Source organism: Spinacia oleracea, chromosome 6, assembly GCF_020520425.1.
Source record: "Spinacia oleracea cultivar Varoflay chromosome 6, BTI_SOV_V1, whole genome shotgun sequence".
Lineage (NCBI taxonomy): Eukaryota > Viridiplantae > Streptophyta > Magnoliopsida > Caryophyllales > Amaranthaceae > Spinacia > Spinacia oleracea.
In genome coordinates, this window is record NC_079492.1 from 127,009,723 (window position 1) to 127,031,317 (window position 21,595).

At 42.0% G+C, this 21,595-nt stretch overlaps 2 protein-coding genes across 2 annotated transcripts; both read right to left on the reverse strand.

Annotated features, from left to right (window-relative positions):
• Window positions 1-4,944: 4,944 nt before the first annotated feature.
• Window positions 4,945-10,671, reverse strand: LOC110794394 (uncharacterized). Its single transcript, XM_056832763.1, has 4 exons — window positions 10,383-10,671; window positions 9,930-10,327; window positions 5,664-9,842; window positions 4,945-5,508 (listed from the first exon to the last, which is right to left on the reverse strand). The coding sequence occupies exons 1-4, from the start codon at window positions 10,669-10,671 to the stop codon at window positions 4,945-4,947; spliced, it is 5,430 nt and encodes a 1,809-aa protein (XP_056688741.1).
• A 4,895-nt stretch (window positions 10,672-15,566) lies between these two features.
• On the reverse strand, window positions 15,567-17,852 carry LOC110794426 (probable galacturonosyltransferase-like 7). The gene is made up of 2 exons (XM_021999406.2): window positions 17,197-17,852; window positions 15,567-17,095 (listed from the first exon to the last, which is right to left on the reverse strand). The coding sequence occupies exon 2, from the start codon at window positions 17,020-17,022 to the stop codon at window positions 15,943-15,945; it is 1,080 nt and encodes a 359-aa protein (XP_021855098.1). The 5' UTR covers window positions 17,023-17,095; window positions 17,197-17,852; the 3' UTR covers window positions 15,567-15,942.
• Between the last annotated feature and the right edge of the window lie 3,743 nt (window positions 17,853-21,595).

Below are 21,595 nucleotides of genomic sequence, written 5' to 3' on the forward strand. Positions count from 1 at the left end.
TCGGAAGCGTATCGTACGAATAAGCATCGGACGAGGCCTGCCGGACGAGGGCCCAGCACGAAGCCAGGCCATCGCCCAGCAAGCCAAGCGCGGCACACGAACAGCCAAGGCCACGCCAGGCCCAGCGCAAGGCCAGGCCGTGGCAGCGCGCACAGCGCGCGCAGGAGCTACGTGGGCTTGTAGCTCGCGTAGGCCTCGCTGCGTGGGCTGCTGCTCGCACGCACGCGCATGGGCGGCCCATCGTGGCTGCCGTGTGTGTGTGCGTAAGTGTTTGTGTTCATGCACGATTCCTAAAACATGCAGAGTTCGGTTAATGATTAAATTCCTAATTCTATTTGATAAATTAATTAATTAGAGTTCTTGTAGGATTCTAGGTTTAATTAATTTGTATCTGAATAGGATTCCAATTCCCTTTCCATACCCCTATAAATATGTGGCCTGGGTTCACAATTTATAACGAGTTTCAAAGTATTCAAAGTGAGTTTTTGAGAGAAAAATTCAATCACACATCTTGCTCAAAAGTGCCGAAAATTCTAGTACCTTGAGGGCGATTCTAGTTGGTCAATCTTAAGGCGGATCCGGACGTGCTGTGGACTATCTACGGAGGGACGACACTTGGAGTCCTAAAGACTTGTTCTTGTTCGGTTCGGGCGCAGCTAGGGAAGGCACGCAACAAAGAGTATGCATCTAAGTTATGCTATATGATTATGTGTAAATAATATGTATTCCTGGGTTAATGGTTGTTTCCGCATGATATATGTAATATCATATGTATCATAACCTGACACTTTAGATGTTTCTCCCTTTTCGGTGCGGTATTATATTCGTGATTACCGGGAATTCTTGGATTCCGCCGGCAGTGGCCACGGGCAGTATGGAACTAATACTGGCAACTTCGGTGTTTCTTTTGGTCAGGCTGATAGGATGGCTTCCGAACAACCGGCTAGCAATAGTGGTCGGCGCCCTGGTAAAGAGCCTGTTAATGATGATATTGATATGGCTACCGGCGAATACTCCGATGGTGATTCCATTTTCGTGGATTCCGCCGGCAAGGATGTTGATGATCATAGGGGTGATGATGGTGATGATGCTGGCGTTTCTGGTAGGAATGACGCAGACACTGGAGACGACGGTATTGGTTCAGATGATGACGATCCGGCCGACGTGATAGTCGCTGAAGTTCTTGCGGATGAGGCTAAAGAGCAGCCTTATTTTACCGACGACTCCACGGATGTTCATAGGAAAGAAGAACTCCCTCCCTTAAAAAGTCTTCCTCGTACAACCGCGATTTTGACGACTTGGCGCGATCTGATCATAAAGAAGAATCATGTGGTTCATGGAGGGACCTTTCTTGGATTACCGGCTGAGTATAAGCTGGTAGTGCCGGATGAAGGTGCAACTATATTTGACTGTCCTCCCGGCCATATTGCTGTGTATGCGAAGCATTTCGATTTTGGGCTTCGCTTTCCTCTGCACCCTTTTGTTGAGAAAATATTCCGGGCTTGGAATGTCTGCTTGGCCCAAGTTACCCCTACTACCATCAGAACTGTTATCTCATATGTCTGGTTGTGTTTGTTTAAACAATGGCCGCTGACGTTGAATTTATTCAAGCGGCTGTTATGGTTGAAGAAGGATGGAGAGACGGGGTGGATGTCGGCGTATAGCGCAACGAAGAGAAAGACTGTGCATCCTCCTTTGTCGAGCTGTAAAGATTGGCAGGATCGTTTTTACTTCGTTCAAGTTCCTGACGGCATTTTAATCCGACGGACTTTTACTAAACCCCGGCCTCCAATGGAGCAGTATAACCAGCGTGGTTTGGGCCGGCGGGAGAGAAAGGCTTTTGATTATTTGGCGTGTGACATTTTAGATGTCGGCCTCAGCAAAAAGCAGGCTGTTAATCGGAATTGGCTCCCTAATGCCTATTATATTTTGGGTAATCAGCCCTTGTCCGCTGTCGGCCTTTGCAACACCCACTGCTTTGGTAAACATATTTTTAGCTGAATGGGATGTACTTATTATTGCTATTTATAGTTTTGTGTATTGCATAAGTTTTTTGCCGGTTTTAATTGAGTCGTTGTCTTTGCAGGTACTAAAACATTGGATAAAGAAATTCTCGGATTTGACGAGAACTGGAGACCTGTGTGCACGCAGCCTCCGCCACCTAAGGGAAAGTACGACACCATATCAACGTACTCCACACGGGCCTCCTCCCGTCGTTCAACTGCTAATGTTGCAAAGAATCGTGTTGCCGGCGGTTCTAAAACCAAATCTTCGTCTGTCTCTATTCCAAAAACTGTGCAACCGCCCACTATGCAATCTAATCCAACCGGCCGTGGTGGGAAGACTCGAAAGAGGTTGTCACTTACTAGTGGGCGTTCTGACCCCACTAAGAAGTCTAAGGCCGCTGGCGGCGATGATGTTTCGGCTGCTGTTGACCAATACGAATTCCCCGCTGACGATGCTCTCAAAAAGACGGTTGATTCTGCTGTTGCGGTTCACCCGTCTCCGCAGCCGTCCATTGAGATTTTGGACGTGGAAGGTGGTGGTGGCGAGAATGAGGCTCCGCTTCAGCACTGTGCCACGTCGGCCGCTGTGACAGGGGGTAATTCTAGTATGCCTCCTGTTAGTCGTAGTGAGAATCGATCTGGTGATTCTCGGATGAATTATCATCTGCCGCTTCGTACCGGCGGTTGGATTGAGGATACACCCTTTAAGATCCCGGAAGCAATGAAATCATGGTTCGGCTCTTCTGGCGGCGAACCCACCGATCAGTTCTACCCACACATTGATTTGTTGTGTGGGGAGTCGGTGGCGACCGATTCTGCTAAGGACGGTGGGGATTTGGGCTACCGTGCTTTTCGGGATCTGATAACTCCTGCTGACATGCCACAGGGTCAGATTGACGCCCCTGCTGCTCAGCATTTCAACGATTTGTACAAGGTATTTCTTGCTTAATTTGTTACAACTTTCTATCCGGCTATTTTTGATTACTCACTTGCTTTTTGTTTTGTTTCTTAGGCTGTTCAATCCAGCATGGATTTGTATTATGTCTATCGTTGGAACCAGATGCAGCTGACGCAGAATAGCATTGATATTGCCGAGCTGAAGAAGCGGGCTGAGGCGGTTGAATCTGCTTTGAAGGATAACGAGAAGAAGTTGGAGAGTGCTTCTTCGGATTTGGAGGCGGCGAACAAAAGGCTGGAAGAGGTTGAGCCGAAGCTGAAGGCTGAAACTGAGAGGGCAGACGGTCTGACTCAGGAGCTGACTGATCTTAACCAGAGTTTGCCTGTGGTGAAGAAGACTGCCGCCAAGAGGGCTGTTGATAAGCTTCTCCAGTCTGACTGGTTTAATGATATTCTTACTCTGCGCCATAACGGTGGTTGGTGCGCTGCTCATCGGGTGGTTTGCCATGTGAAGAAGCTGGATGAGGATGGGTGGCAAGAATTTGAGGATGGGTATGAGGAGAAAGAGCTGTACAAGGTTGCTACCGGCTTTGAGCCTCAGGAGCTACCCGAGGCTGTGATTTGCAATGCCAATCAAAGAACCTTGCCCCCCTTGCAAGTTCCAGAAGATGCCTATTGGTCTGGTGATGAGCATGCCGTTTGACGGTCTTGGCAGTCATCACCCTCCTCCTCTTGCGGATCCTCTACTTTTCCCAGCCGGCCTCATACATGTTAGGGTTTTTTAGTTTAGGCGGTTGGCTTTTGACTTTTTGCCAGATGCTGTTAGGGCACCTATTGTTGATGTCACATATCTTAGAACATCGTTTTATTGTAGGAGTGTCGGTTTTTAACCGACGTCTTTTGTGCCTTGTGATCAGCTAATCACTTCGCAAGATTTTTTGGTGATGGCTGTTGGTTTTTAGTGTTTTTCTGCTGTAATCGTGCATTTATAACAAGTAGTTTTTGATTGTATGTTTACTTAATTTTGCCTATGATACTTCCATTTTATTAGCATGAACTCTTGTTTGTTATCGGCCTTTCTATATTGTTAACTTGTTGAACGATACACTTCGAAATGAATGTTATACTTCGAAATGGAGTGCGTCTTAGCAGCGTTTATTTTCTCTAACACTTTTAATTACAACAACTTATTATGGACTGCTACGCTTCACAGTAAAGTGCCCATACGGCATTTATTTTCTTTACGGCTACTAATCACATCCACATAATTCGCTGAATGCTGCGCCCTTTACCGGCATTTATTTTCTCCAAAGTTACTAATCGTATCAACTTATTATGGACTGCTACGCTTCACAGTAAAGTGCCCATACGGCATTTATTTTCTTTACTGTTACTGATCACATCCATACACTTCGTTGAATGCTACGCTTCACAATGGAGTGCCCCTTAACGGCATTTATTTTCTCCAAAGCTACTAATCACATCAACTTATTATGGACTGCTACGCTTCACAGTAAAGTGCCCAAACGGCATTTATTTTCTTTACTGTTACTGATCACATCCATACACTTCGTTGAATGCTACGCTTCACAATGGAGTGCCCCTTAATGGCATTTATTTTCTCCAAAGCTACTAATCACATCAACTTATTATGGACTGCTACGCTTCACAGTAAAGTGCCCAAACGGCATTTATTTTCTTTACTGTTACTGATCACATCCATACACTTCGTTGAATGCTACGCTTCACAATGGAGTGCCCTTAACGGCATTTATTTTCTCCAAAGCTACTAATCACATCAACTTATTATGGACTGCTACGATTCACAGTAAAGTGCCCAAACGGCATTTATTTTCTTTACTGTTACTGATCACATCCATACATTACCTTTGCGTGTTGATTTATGCAGCGTTTGTTTTTTGCTTTTTTCTTCCTTCATTTATGGACTGGTCGTATTTGAGGACCGCCCTAATTATACATAACAGCAAAATGCAGGCTGCTATTGCAATCAGTCTGCTCATACATCATCATTACAGTTTTTTCAAACATAGTACTTTCTAAGAGTACTGGCGTTCCAGGAGTTCTTGAGCGCGGTACCATCCATTTGCATTAACCGGTATGATCCAGGAACAATTTCCTCCCATATCTGGTATGGTCCTTCCCAATTGGCTGTCAGCTTTCCTTGAGCATTTCCTTTTCCTGTTGCCGCCGTTCTCCGCAGTACCAGGTCTCCTACTCCTAGAGGCCGGTGTTTCACTTTCTTGTTGTATGCTCTGCTCATTCTGCTTTTGTATGCTGCCGAACTGATTTCTGCTTTCATGCGGATTTCTGGCATGAAATCCAACTGATGTCGCAGCAGCTGATCGTTTCTCTCCTCATCGTAATGCTGGATTCGCATGGTTGGCAGAGCCATTTCTGCCGGTATGACAGCCTCAGACCCGAAGCTTAATTTAAATGGACTCTCGCCGGTAGCCTCCTTGATAGCAGTTCTGTTGCACCACAGAATTTCTGGCATAAGATCTGCCCATTTGCCTTTACAGTCTTCTAGCTTCTTTTTCAGTGCAGCCAGGATTTGCTTATTCGCCGCCTCTGCTTGCCCATTGCTCTGTGGGTGACATACTAACGAGTGAGCTAACTTTACTCTGTATAATCCCAGGAAGCATTGTATGGGTGCACAATCAAACTGTGATCCATGATCAAAACTATTGCCTGCGGCAGCCCGAATCTTGTTATTATATTTTTCCATATGAACTTTTTCACCTGGTTTGCCGTTATTTTTGCTACCGGCTCTGCTTCTATCCACTTGGTGAAGTAGTCCACTGCTATTATTAAGAACTTGCGCCCTCCAGCCGCCATTGGGAATGGTCCAACAATATCCATTCCCCATTGTGCGAATGGGATTGGGTTCAGAATGGGCATCAAATCATTGGCTGGCAAGTTTATCACAGCTGAAAACTTTTGACATTTCTCGCACTTTTTTACATAAGCTCGACAATCTTCTAACATTGTTGGCCAGTAATAGCCTTGCCTTTGACAGATGATGGCAAGGGGTTTTCCACCGGCATGGTTCCCACGTGTTCCTTCGTGCATCTCTTCGATCAGCCTTGCTGACTCGAATGCTGTCAGGCACCTTAAGAATGGCAGGCTAAATGACTTTTTGTACAACCGTCCCCACAGGATGATGTACCAAACCGAGTCCCTTTTTGTCTTTTTGGCTTCTGCTAAATCTGCTGGTAGGGCTCCAGTCTGTATGTATGTTTGGATATTATCGTACCATTCTGAGGTAGTTGTGATGGCCATGACCCGTATTACCTCCGACTCCGTACTTCTCTTATTCATGACTTCCATCATGACTGTTCTTTTCAAGTCGGCGACATTTGAACTTGCTAACTTTGATAGTGCGTCTGCCAGTGTGTTTTCTGCTCGGGGTACCAGATTAATGCTGAATTTCTCTAGCTGAGCCGACACCGACCTCAACTTCTCCAGGTATTTGACCATTGAAGGTTCTTTGGCCTCATATTCTCCGCTGAATTGACTTGCTACCAGCTGGGAGTCTGTTGTCAGTATTACTCTTTTGGCATCTGCTGCGAGGCACATTTGGATGCCGGCAATTGCTGCCTCGTATTCTGCCTCGTTATTTGACGCGTTGAACATAAACTTTATAGCATACTCAAAAATGTCTCCTGTTGGCGATTTCATGATTATTCCAGCCCCACTGCCTGTCTGTGCAGCTGAACCATCCACTGACACATCCCATACTTCAGCTTGTACTTCATCTTCTTGGTATGACGCTTCAACTATGAAGTCCGCCAATGCCTGGGCTTTGATTGCAGTTCTTGGCCGGAATTCCAAGTCAAACTCGGACAACTCTATTGCCCATTTTAGCAACCGGCCTGATGTATCTAGCTTGCTGATGGCTTTTTCGAGAGGAAAGTTTGTTAACACTTCGATTGTATGCATATCAAAGTATGGTCTTAACTTTCTAGCCGCGATGAGGACTGCATATGCCATTTTTTCCACCAACGTGTATCTTGTTTCTGGGCCGTTTAGCACATGGCTCACAAAATATACCGGCTGTTGCCCTTTGTTTTCTGTTTCGGCTACCAGTACTGCTGCAACTGTTTTTGGCGACGCCGATATGTACAATTGTAATTTGCCGCCCTCTTTTGCCCTTGCTATTGTTGGCAGGTTCTTTAGGTGACTTTTTAGAGCTTCAAAAGCCTCTTGCTCTGCCGGCCCCCATTTGAACTTCTTGTTTTGCCTCAAGGTTGTGAAGAAGGGCATTTGCTTATCTGCCGACTTGCTCACAAATCTGTTTAAGGCGGCCATTTTTCCTGTCAACCGCTGTATGTCTTTTACGCTCTTGGGTTGCGGCAGACTGATGATTGCTTCTACTTTTTCAGGGTTAGCGTCTATGCCACGCTCGCTGACCAAGCAACCCAGGAATTTTCCCGACCTTACTCCGAAGACGCATTTTTTTGGGTTTAATTTCATCCTGTATTTTCTCAAAGTTTCAAAAGTTTCTCGGAGGTCGCTAACATGATCCTCCTCCTTCCGGCTTTTTACGATAGAGTCATCTACATAGACCTCCACGTTTCTGCCTTTTTGGTCGGCAAACACCTTGTCGACCAGCCTTTGATACGTTGCCCCTGCATTTTTCAACCCGAATGGCATCGCCTTATAACAGAAAACTCCTGCATCCGTGATAAAGGTCGCCTTCTTCCTGTCTGATTTATGCAGGCTTACCTGATGATACCCTGAGAAAGCATCTAGGAAACTGAGCATTGCATGGCCGCTAGTGGAGTCTACCAGCCTATCAATCCGTGGTAATGGGTAGAAATCTTTCGGACATGCTCTGTTAAGGTTGGTGAAATCTACGCACATTCTCCATGACCCACTTGACTTTTTTACCATTACTACGTTTGCCAACCATTCAGGGTAGTCACATGGCTCAATAAAACCTGCCGCCAGCAGTTTATCCACCTCTTCTTGTATTGCTGTCATTTTTTCCGTGGAGAAATTACGTTTTTTCTGCCGTACAGGCCTAACATTTCTGTCGGCGTTTAACCGGTGGACCATTATCTCTGGATCGATATCAGGCATCTCATCCGCCGAGAATGCGAAGATGTCCGCGTGCTCCCTCAGCAAGCTTATGAGGTTAACCTTCATGTCACTCCCCATTTCTGTACCGATCACGACTGTTCTATCCATGTTTCCAACCTCCAGCTCGATATTTTCTGTCAGACCATCTGGCATTGGTCTTGGTGCTGATACCGGCCTCTCATCAAAGTGTTCCATGTTCAGGTCGGTTCGACCCCTTTTTGTGCAGCTCTTCCTTTTTGGCAGTTGTTCTTGTCTTGCCGGCTTGGTAGTCAAGTGTACCTCCTGCCTTGCCGGCTCAGTAGTCAAGTTTACTTCTGGGACCATTCTTCCCGGTGTTCTCAAAGCAGTCAAGTAACAGGACCTTGCCGCCAACTGACTTCCCCTTATCTTTGCCGGCCTTTCCAGGTTCGACATATATATCATTGTCAAGTGATAGGTGGAGACTACCGCCTGCACGTCATGTATGAATGGGCGACCGATGATCACATTGTAGACCGCTGGTACTTTAATGATTAGGAAATCCACCATGAGATCTCGCATTTCAGATCCTTCTCCGATTTTCACCGGCAGCCGTATACTACCCTCTGGGTACACTGTAGATCCTGAGAAACCGATTACTGGGTAGTTCACCCTTTGAAGCTCGTCCTCTGGTATGTGCAATTGTTTAAAGGCTTCCCAGAAGATGATGTTTTCTGAGCTGCCGCCGTCTACCAGTACTCTGTTCACATCGGCATTTGCTATATCAATTGTAAGAACTAGTGGGTCATCATGCGGGAAAATGATGCCTCTGCAATCCGATTCCGAGAACGTCATCACTGGTATGCTGGGTGGGTTAGGCCACACTCTTGTGTTATGATAGTTTACCATTTGCCTGTGTTCCTCCAAGCTTCTACTGGCGCCGCTTATTGTCCCTCCGTGGACTGGACCGCCAGAAATTACATACACGGGTGGTTTTTTCCCGCCATCCCTCTGTTCTGCTCTGGCACTGGTTTCCGGCTGTTTTTGCTCGATTCTAGGCGGCTGATATGGCTGCTCGATTCTAGGGTATTGTTGTTGATTTTGCTGTTGTGGCCGGTATGAATTGGTAGGGTTTCCCCCCACCGAGTTGTTGTTACCATTTCCTTGCCTCGCCCTATACTGTGAAAAATACCCCTTTCTGACCATATCCTCAATGTTGTCTTTGAGGTCTCTGCAGTCCTCTGTTAGGTGGCCGTGCTCATTATGGAAGTCACAGAATTTCTTGACATTCCTTTCCCTACTCTGCATTGGTGGCGGCCTTCTCCAGCCGTCCATCTTGTTGTTTATGTTATAAATTGCCGTCCGCGGTGTGTTCAGCGGAGTGTAGTTATCAAAGAGTCCTCTGGACTCCCTTCTGTCTTGTCGGCTTCTCTGCCCCTGTGGATTGACATTTCTGTTATTCTGGTTTCTCTGGCCTGCCCCTTGCTGATTATTGCTCTGATGAAAATTGTTTCCTCCTTTTTCCGCCTGCGGATTATAGCCTGGATTGTACCCGACATTTCCGCCGGTTGCCACTACCACATTGGAGATCTTCATCATTTCATCCCCCCTGATGTACTCATTGGCCTTGTGCAGGATGTCACCCAGATTGGTGTATGACTTCCGGCTGAGATATTTCTTGAATTCGCACTCTTGCATTCCCCTCATCAGAGCCAGAACAGCAACCTCCTGCTGCAAATTGGGAATAGTGATTGATTCGTTGTTAAAGCGGGTGAGATAATCTCTTAACGGCTCTCTATCTCTTTGAGCGAACGACATCAACTCTCCCGACGATTTCTTTCTCTTCTGTTTGCTCACAAACCGTGACAAAAACGACGCCTGCAGCTGTCAGAAACTGTATATGGAGTGTGCCTCTATGCCCTTATACCAGCTCGCTGCAACTCCTAAGAGTGTGGATGGGAATACTTTGCACCACATGGCATCAGAATCTGTGTACATCATCATGTGCTGTTCGAATGTGGTGCAGTGATCCTCCGGATCCGTCGTCCCATCGTATCTCCCTGTCGGGATTTTTATCCTTTCCATCATTTCTTCTAGGATTTCTCGGCACAGAGGAGAATCCTTTGGCTGGATTGTCTGCCGTCTAGCTATCTGTAGAACCGGCGCTCTTCGCTCATATTCCGCGATTGGGACTTGCTCTGTTTCAGGCCATTCTGTTTCCGCCGGATCCGAGCGCTTTCTTTTTTCTGGGGTGTTTTCTTGATTCAGGGCAGTTAGGAGATCCCTAACAGGTAACTGGGGAACCGCCGACCTGGTCTTTCTTAGACTGCCGACTGACCCTAGCTGCTGCGAGGCTGGTAGCTCTGACAAAGCGGCCATCACCGCTGATAGTGTTTTCAATTGCTCTCCCGTGAATACTTCCGACAGGGGGAGACAGGCGCTCCTGCAGCGTCTGCTCCAGCGGAGTTTTCGGTTGCTCTCTGGCAGGGCTTTCTATTTCTAACTCATCATCGTCCTCCACTGTGAATTCCTTTCGTGCCGGTATCGAGGTGTTTTTTGTTGCTGGGCTTATAACTGATTGTGCTTGTGATGGATGGGCGGGGTTTAGAAGTGAGGGTTGGAACTTGGAGGTTGTCGCCGGTTGCGGGGTTGTTGCTTTTTCTTGACTTTTCTTTGATTTTTTACCGTCTTTCTGTGAGAAATCCATGCTGACTGTTCTACCGTTTCAAGGGATAAGGTCCCCTCCTTCTAGCGCCAATTGTTCCGGGTATGGAATGAGAACAGCTGACTGTGGGATACTGGATTCCTGTCGAGAGTGCCGGTTGGTATCTGCACAACAGAATGGATTAACTAGCCTCGGGGGTGGTTCGAGGATCCCCCCTCGGATGCTTAAGTAAGATTACTGAGAGATTAAGAGATGATTAAGAGATGATTAGAGAGTAAGAAAGAAGTGTGTTTAAGTGTTTGTGTACCTCATAGCAATAAATGAGGTGCTCCTTATATAGACCAATCCAAGGGTACGATCAGGTGGGTCCCTTGTGTTTAGATAGCGACCTGTTGATAGTGACCCTTGGTTGGTTATCTTCATGATAATGCCGGTAGGGGTCTTTCCAATATTGCCGGTAGCCCTTCTGTTCCTAATATGATCAGATTATCTGCAGGTTAAGTTTACCTACGGGGAATTCTGCCGGTACCAAGTGGTGCCGATAGGACACCCCGTACACTAACAATTAAGTTAATTTGTTTGCAAGTTGGGCATGTAAACTCAATACTCTCCATCAAAATTCAGTTTTTGATGTCGAGCTCTCCACGTCTTCCTCCATCAACTCATCAACATAAGACAAAGTCATTCGTAAGTTCTTGGCTTACATGCAAGGCCGACAATTCGGGTTTGGTTTCTGGTTGTTTTATTTTGTGCTACAAATATGTCTAACACAGTCAAAAATTTACTATGATTCCATAAAAATAAAAATAAAACTTATTATAATTTTTGGTTGTAGTTATCTTTGATAATGAGATGACTTGGTATGTTCAAGTTACATGTATTTACGTTCAAAAAAATGAATATTTCATAGTTGGCTAAGACGGTAAGACATCCATTTTGTATGTAACAGGTCCATGTTCGAATCCTATTATACGAAACTTTTGTTGTACATAGTTTGATAAGGAGATGGCATGACATGATCTGGTGAATAGAGGAGTTCAATGTGACACATATACGTTATTAAAAACGCTTTTTAATACAGTACTATAGATAGGATAAACGAATCAAATCAAGTATAATCTGTATTGTTCAATTTAGGTAAAAGCGGAATTTCGGCATGCTGTGATGTACATCACAAGGCATTTTGTGTACCATTCATTAAAAAGAAAGTACCATTTCGCTAAACGGAGTACCATTACAATAAAAACATGTACCATTAAAAACATGTACCATTGAAATTCAATTTATTTACAGAAATACCCCTGTGATGTGTTTTGAAACATATCACATCATGCCGAAATGACTTCCTCTAAGGCCCTATTTGGTTCAATATTAGTAAAGGAGGGAAGAGAAGATAAAGGAAGAGAAAGGAAGAGAAAGAAATGAAATAAAATATATTTTCCCATGTTTGGTATGATGAATGAAAATGATAGGAATCCCATGTTTGGTACAACATTAGGAAAGGAAGGGAAGGGAAGAAAAGAAAAAACGTGAGTTTAATATTTAATATTTTGTTTGACAGACTTAATTTTTTCTTTCTTTCCAAATTCCTCCAATTTTGGGAGGAAAGGAAAGTAAAACTTTTATACAAGGAGCTTTCCTTCCAATTCCCTTCATTTCCTTCCACTTTCCATATAATTTTTTGAACCAAATATAAGAAACGTTATTTTTCCTTTCCTTTCTTTTCTTTTCCTTCCAATTCCTCCCAACCAAATAAAGCCTAAAATTTGAGTTTCTCTTAGTAACTCCCTATCAGTCGAGCTATATACTTTTGGATTATCATGAACTCGTGATAGAAGCTTCTATTTACGCTACATCACCTTAAGACAAATAGTAACAGTCCACTAGTAGATACGGGCTAACATTTTATTATTATTAAAACTAAACTTCATAAATAAATAAAAAAGGAGGAGAAATAGGAAGATGAAGATAATAGCGAAAGGTGAGGTAGTTCACAAGAGTCCCACCGCTGCCACCGCAGCATCAGTCTTCACACACTATCACTCTCTCTCCTATTACATTGCAACCTTCCTTTTTAAAAGTTAACATAAATAAAAGCATCTTTAAATTTTCTTTATTTATTATAAATTATAAAAAATACAAGCTGGCTTTTATGTTTTGTACTTTAAACACTTAATTAAACACTCCCCACTTCAACATTAATCAAAACACAAACAAGTACTAAAGGCTTTTGAGTTTGAGTACTAAACCTAGTACAAGCTTTTTAAAAATATTTGTTAGTCTAGGACATGTACTACGTAATTTGGAATGAATAAAATCTAAAACAAACTAGACTGAAGTTATTAGAATTAAACCTAACTTTACTGGAATAGACTTATTTATAGTGTTGAACACAACTGAACTGGCTATCATTACTTCTAAACTGAACTGAAATTCCGAAAGAAGAAGAAAGTCTATATGAACATGGCCTTATTAATAATCATGCATTGGGTACTTCAAATATGATAAACTAGAGCGTAAGAGTTTTCTATCCATGTTATTTTCACTTCGCTAAACTTATCTAAACTATTCATGACTCTTTTTAGTTGTAAAATGAACTTAATTACATCACTCAGTTGTAAAATTTTAACTTTTTCTTCTATATTAAGCGACATTAAGTTGTATACACCGGTCAAACCGCGACTCTTATTTATTTAAGTGTCAAACCATACGCAAGTTAAAAATTAATTTAGGAATACAAAATTAAAATCCAAGCCCGGTTATCTTTTGTGATGCCTACCAAAAAAAAATAGGACACGCAAATGGTGAAATGTAAGATGCCAATTAATTTAAATTGAATAGTACTTCACACACTTGGTTTAGCATTACTTTAGGATAAAATAGAATATACCATCAAATATTAGGATAACTAATTCAAGCCATATGTTTTCTACCAACACGATACCCACCCCTAGTTGCACTAGTTCTAAATTAACGAATATCTAATCTACACAATACTAATTTATCACTCATTTAGTACTACTCTACTTGTTTTGAGAATAGTCTAATAATTTTTGTGAGAAACACAAATGTTTTGCCACTTGGCGCATAGCTCTAGTGGCGCATACCTCAGTTAGTAATAGAGGAATATGGCCGAGTTTAGAAATATAAAGCATGTCTAGGGTTCAAATCATGTGAGAAGACACAATCCCTTGTAAACTGATTAATTGACGCACATGTGGTAACTTACCTCCTCTACGGTGCTCGAGTTGTCGGGCAGTGGGCCCCAGGGGCGAGATTTTGCCTCTTTTTTTTGGATTTGGAATAGTTCTAACAAATAACTCAATTTCACCACCTACCAATATTCATAATGTTATCATCCTAGTTGTTTATTACTCAGAGCTCAGTACTTAGCAAAATCTAGAAAACTAAACTATACCTTGATTACCCAAACTGCATTCGAAATTACATGACCGAACTCATATTGTCCAATTGAAGCAAAAATCATTAACTTCATCGCCTAACATGATCGAACCATAACCAATAAGATAAATTCAGATAAATCCCAACTTGAGATAAACTAAGATAAGTCGAAATAAGTCAAATACAACTTGGCTCGGCTGTCGCCTCTACTAATATTTACAGATTCTACACCTACCTACAAACCCCCATGAATGATATTAAGCCCATTCCTTTCCAGATTTGCCCAATGTCATAAAATTAATATGACCTAGAAGGCTAGAATCAATCCATCCTGCCATGTCATAAAATATACGGAGTAGTACTACACCTGTTGCAATTGCAATTTTGGCAATAGATTTGCACAACCTAGTGCAATTAATTCATGCATATCCCCAACTTCCCCCTATCAAGAATTCAAGTGTACTACTCGTACTAAATACTTACAAACAAAGGAACATTTAGGGAAAGATTTCAGAGAAAACAAATGATAAAAGAATTGAACAAACACGACTGACAACTCAAAACCACTGGAGTAAAAACCTTCCTACATTATTCTGTAAGCAAGTTGCACCCAAATTTAATTACTACGGAGTAATAATTGATTCTTGTTTTAATTAATTAACATAATAATTGCTATAAATTTAAATTAAACAACTGACATGAAACAGAGTACGCAGCAACAGCAGCAGCATCTTTCTTTCCTATTAATAGCAACAAGAATCTAGTCAAGACTACAATGCTTGCATCAATTATGTACTACTTGTACTTGTTAGTATACAAACAATCCGACATTTCAATTTTGTCTCTGAAACACCTTCGTGATTGTGTTTAATGGATAACAATCCCAGATTAACCGCTGCGGGTTAAAATGAAAATCTTATGGATACAGCCAGGGGGAAACAAGGTCGGGGTTTTACGGGTTAAACTTGTTTGTACCTAGCTTAGATGCAATAATCTCACTATCTACAGACTTGAAAGTTGAAAGGATCCATGTACGTCTTAATCAACTACGGAGTAGTAACTTTTGCAATTAGTAATTCACCAAACCACCTAGTGCACCAATGTCCATACAAGAGAAAGGTACAAATACAGATTGTCGAAAAATATCAATAAGCAAACACCAGAGAACCACATTTCATTGTTTCTGAAATAGTTTCCTGGCATAGTGATAGTACGGAGCACCCATTTAGTCAAGGGGAAATCAGACACTTTAATTGCTATCACCTGGATGGAGAAACACACTATAGTACATTTCACTAATTCACCGACAAAAATTTCCAACACCTAAAAGTAGCTCTTACAAATAATACCGTTGAAGAATTATACTTGCACCAAATATAAAGAGTAGTTGGTATATCAAAATACACTCAATGTGTAGATTTGAGCTAGCTTAGTCCGTAAAATCTTTGAGCCGATACTCAAGACATGAGATACAAATCCCAGCTACATCAAAAAGTAACACTCAAAGTAGAACACAACACTATAGACTATAGAGAAGCACAAATGGAAGAATTCGTCATAAACTTTTTTCAATTGTTTTTGCTTATTTCTTATTGAGGATAATTAACAACAATAACAATCGGATAAGAGTAGCAAATTAGCAACAAATACAAACACCCTCATAAACTAATGATGTACTTCATCCCATAATATCATGATACTCTCCATTTCCCGATGATTGATGACAAAAGTTAATACCCATCCAACCTTTCATCCAATTAAAGACCAAAAAAATTGACAATTTCCCCCATTTTGAAATTGAAAGAAGAAAAGAACATAAATTAAAAATCACAAGGGGAAGAGTAAAAAAAAATGAAAAATTAAACGAACCCGTAAAAATCATTAAAATTATATTAAAAAAACGGGTGGAAGTTACCGACGCGTAGTATGCACGTACAAGTCGTAAGGAGCCCAAAGAGAATCCAAAGGACAAGCGTTACGAGCATCAAGTCTCATCCATGGCTTCCCTGAGCCACTCCAATGGAGGAGAGAAACTGGACCAGGGTGTAAATCCCTACAACTTCCTCTAACATTATCACCTCCTAGTCCATGCTGATTCCACCGGTGTTCGATTGGTGCCACGTGCCCGGCGAATACCAAAAGGAACGGTGGCAATGAACCTAGCTCATAGATCCTCTCTTTTCTCTGAATCTCCATCCACCGTTCGATTCTCCTAGTGTATCCCTGCGCCCTCCATTTCACTAGATCAATTACCATCACCCCTGTATTGAAATAGCATGGTTTCCGGTTCTTAAAGATGTTGGAATACCGCTTATCTGACCAGAATACCGGGGTGAAGTACTTTGTGAAGTTGGCATGGCAGTATTCCGGTGCCCCAATTGTTTTATACCCAAGCCTTGTATTCCATAACTTGGCAATGTCGTCAACAAGGATAAGATCAGAGTCGAGGTATATGACGCGACGAACGCAGGGTTCGAGGAGGGAGGCGAGGTAATTCCGGGCGTAATTCAAAGGTTGTTCTAGAGCTTGACGAACAGAGGTGGAAATTAAAGGTCGAACGATGCGGTCATCGAAGGCATAGAGCTTGAATTTGAGGTTTGGGAAGGTGGATTTGACAAGGGTTTCGAGGTTTTGAGTTTCAATGGAGGTGAGAAAATGGAAGAACACATTCTCCGGGCAAAAGGAGTGTTGCAAGACGGAATGTACGGCGGCGATTGACCCTCGGAGATAATCCACATCCAGAGTGATCGCGACGTGGACCAATGAGGGGTCGCAGACGTTAACGGCTGTGCCGCTGGTGGCAGTGGTGGTGGAGCGGCATTCGTCCGCGTTACGAAAAGCCGGGGAGCTTCGGAAAGAGAATCTGTGATCTGAAAATGGTGAAGATGATCGGATGGCTTCTGCTGGCGGGAAGGATTGAAGGGAAGGAGACAGAATTATCATGATTAACGCGGCGGAGAAGAAGCCGGAAAATCGGAGAAGCCACCGCATTTTGACAACCAAAATTGGGGGAAAAATTGACGCCTAGGGTTCTTCGGAAAATCTGTGAGTCTTTAATAAAATTCTGCAATCAAAATCAAAATAAAAAAAATCAAGGTGTAATTAAAATGAATAGATAGAATGCGAATGAAAATTTAATAGAAAAGATATGCAATATGTGGATACCTGAAATAGGAATCCGAATCTAATCTCTTTCTTCACACAACAAATTAATCTTGGAATTGTTCTATAGAAAATTGTTTTTGTTTTTATTGTCGTTGGTGGTGGGGGTGGTGTAATCTCTCTCCTCCTTTTAGATAGAATGCGACGGAAGCAGGGAGGAGAGAAGCGGAGGAGGAAGAGAATCCATGGCGGAGAAGTTTGGTAAACGGTGATGATAGTAGTGGTGGTGGTGGTGGTGGAGGTGGTACGTGGTGTGCAGTAACCCCACCCACCCACAGTTGATGATGAAGAAGAAGTTTCTCTCTCCTCTCACAGAGTAATTTTGTAAATAATAAAAATTTCTTAAATTAGTTTTCTAAAACAATGGCTAGAAATTGAAGATGAAATATTCTTACAAATAAAAATTTAATAATGTCTCTCTCTTTCTTGGTCTGTTTGTTTGTTTGCTGGGAGGAGAGAGAAAGAGGGTGAAGGTGAAGGTGAAGGTGAAGGTGAAGGCAGTAGTAGAGAAGAGAGTAGTATAGTGTTAATTTTGAAGAGAGGTGAGAGAAGTGTAGATTCCAGGTTGGATTAGGAAGGACTCTCCTCCACCATAGAAATGTACAGCTTAAAGCACCACCGCATTTCAAGTCATTTTTGTTATTTCTTCTTTAATCGACTTAACACTTGCTTCTTTTCCTCAAAAAAAAAATAAACTTAAACACTTGCTGCTTTTTTTTTTTTTTTTTTTTTTTTTAACCTACTGGAGTAGCCAACAAGGCTATTATCAGCACGGTAGAACCACCAACAATATTGGGTGCACGCTAAATCGGTTACGTATAAAGTTACAACGAAAACTCCTCTGGACACCAAAATCTATAGTGATGCTTTGTATGTCATTGAATATTAACACTACAGAAGATGCCGCTCAAAACAATTGGCTAAGGTCATGTTGTTGTCTAAGAAAAATGGTTGAACTAGTGCCATAGGTCAAAACGATCCAGACTTAAACTGTTAATTTTGAATTAATTAACTTGTATTTGGTAGGAAGGATGTATAGACGTACTTTGGATTGTATTAATCATGGATCTAATAGTGTCAAATATTGTGTAATCTCGTATCCTTCTCATTAATAACACACGTATATATATAGTACAACTCATTACCTAAACCCTAGATTACATATTAGGTAACATACCATATGTAGGACTCATATTAGGTAACATACCATATTTAGGACTCTACAGAATATTCACAATATAATATCTCCTATATTCTATCTTAACATCCCCCTCAAGGTGGAGCATGAAGATCTCGAATGCCCATCTTGTTCAAAAAAAACTCAAATTGCTTCTTCCCCAACGCTTTAGTGACGATATCTGCTAACTGAACCTTCGTCGACACATACGACGGGCTGATGACCGCCTTGTCTCACTCTCATCACTACCCGTTGTCTCATCGACACCTGTCGTTGGTGAGACGACGTCTGATCCACTCGACTGGGTGTATAATGTTGTTGTTCCTCCCTCACAGGCGACGACACCCCTTCGTCGACGCCACTAGTCAACGACACGTCCTCATTGTCACCTGTATGCGACAACACTCCCTCAGTATCACCCGTAGGTGACGACACTCCCTCAGTATCACCCGTAGGTGACGACACTCCCTCAGTATCACCCATATCATATAACATAACTCTATCTCATATGATATTCTATCCTCTAGGATAACTACGTTATCCTTTACTTATCCTTTACTCCCTCCCTCAATCGTAACGGCAGTTTCACGAACGTTGCGATTGGAAACACCATTCTTCAATAAAAAAAAATCGAGCAAGAACGCCATTCTTTTCGAACCTGCACTTTTTTTTTTTTTTCTTGATGAGAACGCCCTTCTTTTCGAACTCACCAATTATCTCAATACAACGGGAACGCCTTCCGGCTTCTCTTGAGCAAAATCATGCTCAATCCGTCATTGGTTTTTCGGAGCAAAACCAAACTCAGATCCACACTCGAATCCGATCAGCAGAAGGCTTCATGCACTAACCCATACTCTAAAATATCACCAAAAAAAAAAAAAAAAATTAACATCAATAATTTTCTAACATTCACGTACCAACCCCACAATACTCCTACTTTCTTCAACCATATTCACAGCGGAACTCTTCGAATCCCGCCGGTGGGTTGTATTTTCTAACCCACCGGCAGGGAATGATTTTTGTAAAAGGTCCTTAGGATCTCCCTAAGCTCTTGATACCATGTCAAATATTGTGTAATCTCGTATCCTTCTCATTAATAACACACGTATATATATAGTACAACTCATTACCTAAACCCTAGATTACATATTAGGTAACATACCATATGTAGGACTCATATTAGGTAACATACCATATTTAGGACTCTACAGAATATTCACAATATAATATCTCCTATATTCTATCTTAACAAATAGAGTATTGATTGGACTTTGTAGCTTATTTTCTCACTTGATCATTCAATCAAACAAATAATTAGGATTCGTGTTGTAACACGCTACTGGTATCCGTACTTCCCATTACTAGCAAAAAGTTAACTATATTAATGAGCACTCGATTAGTGTTTAGGTTTGGGGTTCTTGCTTTTTACGAAAACTGCTTAATTCTCCTTAAAATAACACAAGTACTATACACAGTACAAAAATCCATAAATCCAGAATCATTTAACGACTTAAAGAATCAATAATAGACAAAAGCACCCTTTTAAAATTTTAAAGCCTTCCAAAACCAAAGCAAAAAAACCAACGTTCAATTTTTTATATATAACCTAACATACTGCAAATAAAATAAAAAAAGAAGATTAAAAAAGGAAAAAAACATGAAAAAATTAATTCTAATAATCCACCATTTGGCCGGTCTTTCATTAACAGTCCTACTTACGCGATAATTCTCGTTGATCCAACCTTTCATACTTATTTTCTTTTAACAAACCCTTTGAAATGACGACCTGTAAAATCAGGCCGCTTGTCATACGTGGCAATGACCGTTGCAATTTTTGCAGGTTTTCTTCTCCTAAAGTATGTCTCTCTCATTTCCCTTCTTTGTTTTTGGTCAGACCCCATTTATAAAATAAAAAAAACACTCCTTTCCTTCTCTGTTCTCGCTCACACACCATTAACAACCCCAAAAAAAAATCTCTCTTCTTATCTCTTTCTCCACATCAATTCGCACAAAAAAAATAACAAAATTACTCTCTTTCTTACAGTTCTTCTCCTCGTGAATTAGCCATGGTTTGACCAACTCAACAAGCTTCAAGTGGGCCTGGGTCATCTACGAACTCAAGACATACTAGGGTGAACTGTTAGGTTATGAACAATCCAATGTCATGCGGAAAAACCATAAATGTCGGAATCCAAATTAAATGCACATAATCATTTAGCATAATTTATACTTTGTGATGTGTGCCTTCCCTTGCTGCTCCCAAACCGAACAAGAACAAGTTAGAACGCCAAACGTCGTCCCTCCGTAGAAAGTCCACAGTACATTCGGATCCGCCTTAAATCGTACCAACTAGGATATAATACAAGGTTTATGATTTCGGGATTTCATTTTTAGGTGATAGGCAAAGAGAATTGAATTGTGTTTCAATTTATGTGTTTATTCATGACCATAGGCCATGTATTTATAGGAAACAGGAAAAACCCTAGGATCCAAAATCCTAGAACGTTTTAGGAAAGTTTTAGGAATTTACCAAAACCCAAAACCCTAAAACACTAGGGCTGACTGCTGCTTGCAAGGCAAGCAAACCGACCAGCCGCTGCCCCTTGTGCACACAGCCTAGCAGCGCTGGCCATGCACAAGCCAGCAGCGCTGGCCCGCCAGCAAGGCGCATCAATGCTGGCCCATGCGCGCTGGTCAACAGCGCTGACCTTGAGGCTGGCATGCGCTGCGACTTGGGCAATGGGCGATGGGCCATTGCTTCGTGCAATGGTCCGGTGCTCGTTTCGTGGTTCTGATTCGTTTTTCGATTTCGGAATTTATTTCCGATTCGAACAATATTTACGTTTCCGATAATATTTCCGCTTTCCACAATATTTCTGTTTCCGGCAATATTTCTATTTACGGTAATATTTCGGTTTCCAGGAATATCTTCGACTTCGATAATATTTATATTTCTGTCATGAACCATATTTTCGTTTTCGGTAATATCTTCATTTTCGACAAATATTATTTCTTTGCCCGTTAACAATTTGTTTAGCTCCCACTTAAACCAACATCCGTCATTTCCGAATATTCATAATTAGAGTATTTACTGAATATAATATTCACCTAAATACTTTACCCGTTCACGTACTATTTGTGTGACCCTACGGGTTCAGTCAAGAGTAAGTTGTGGCAATAATGATATTAATTCCACTTGAACTGAAACGGCCTCTAGCTAGGCAT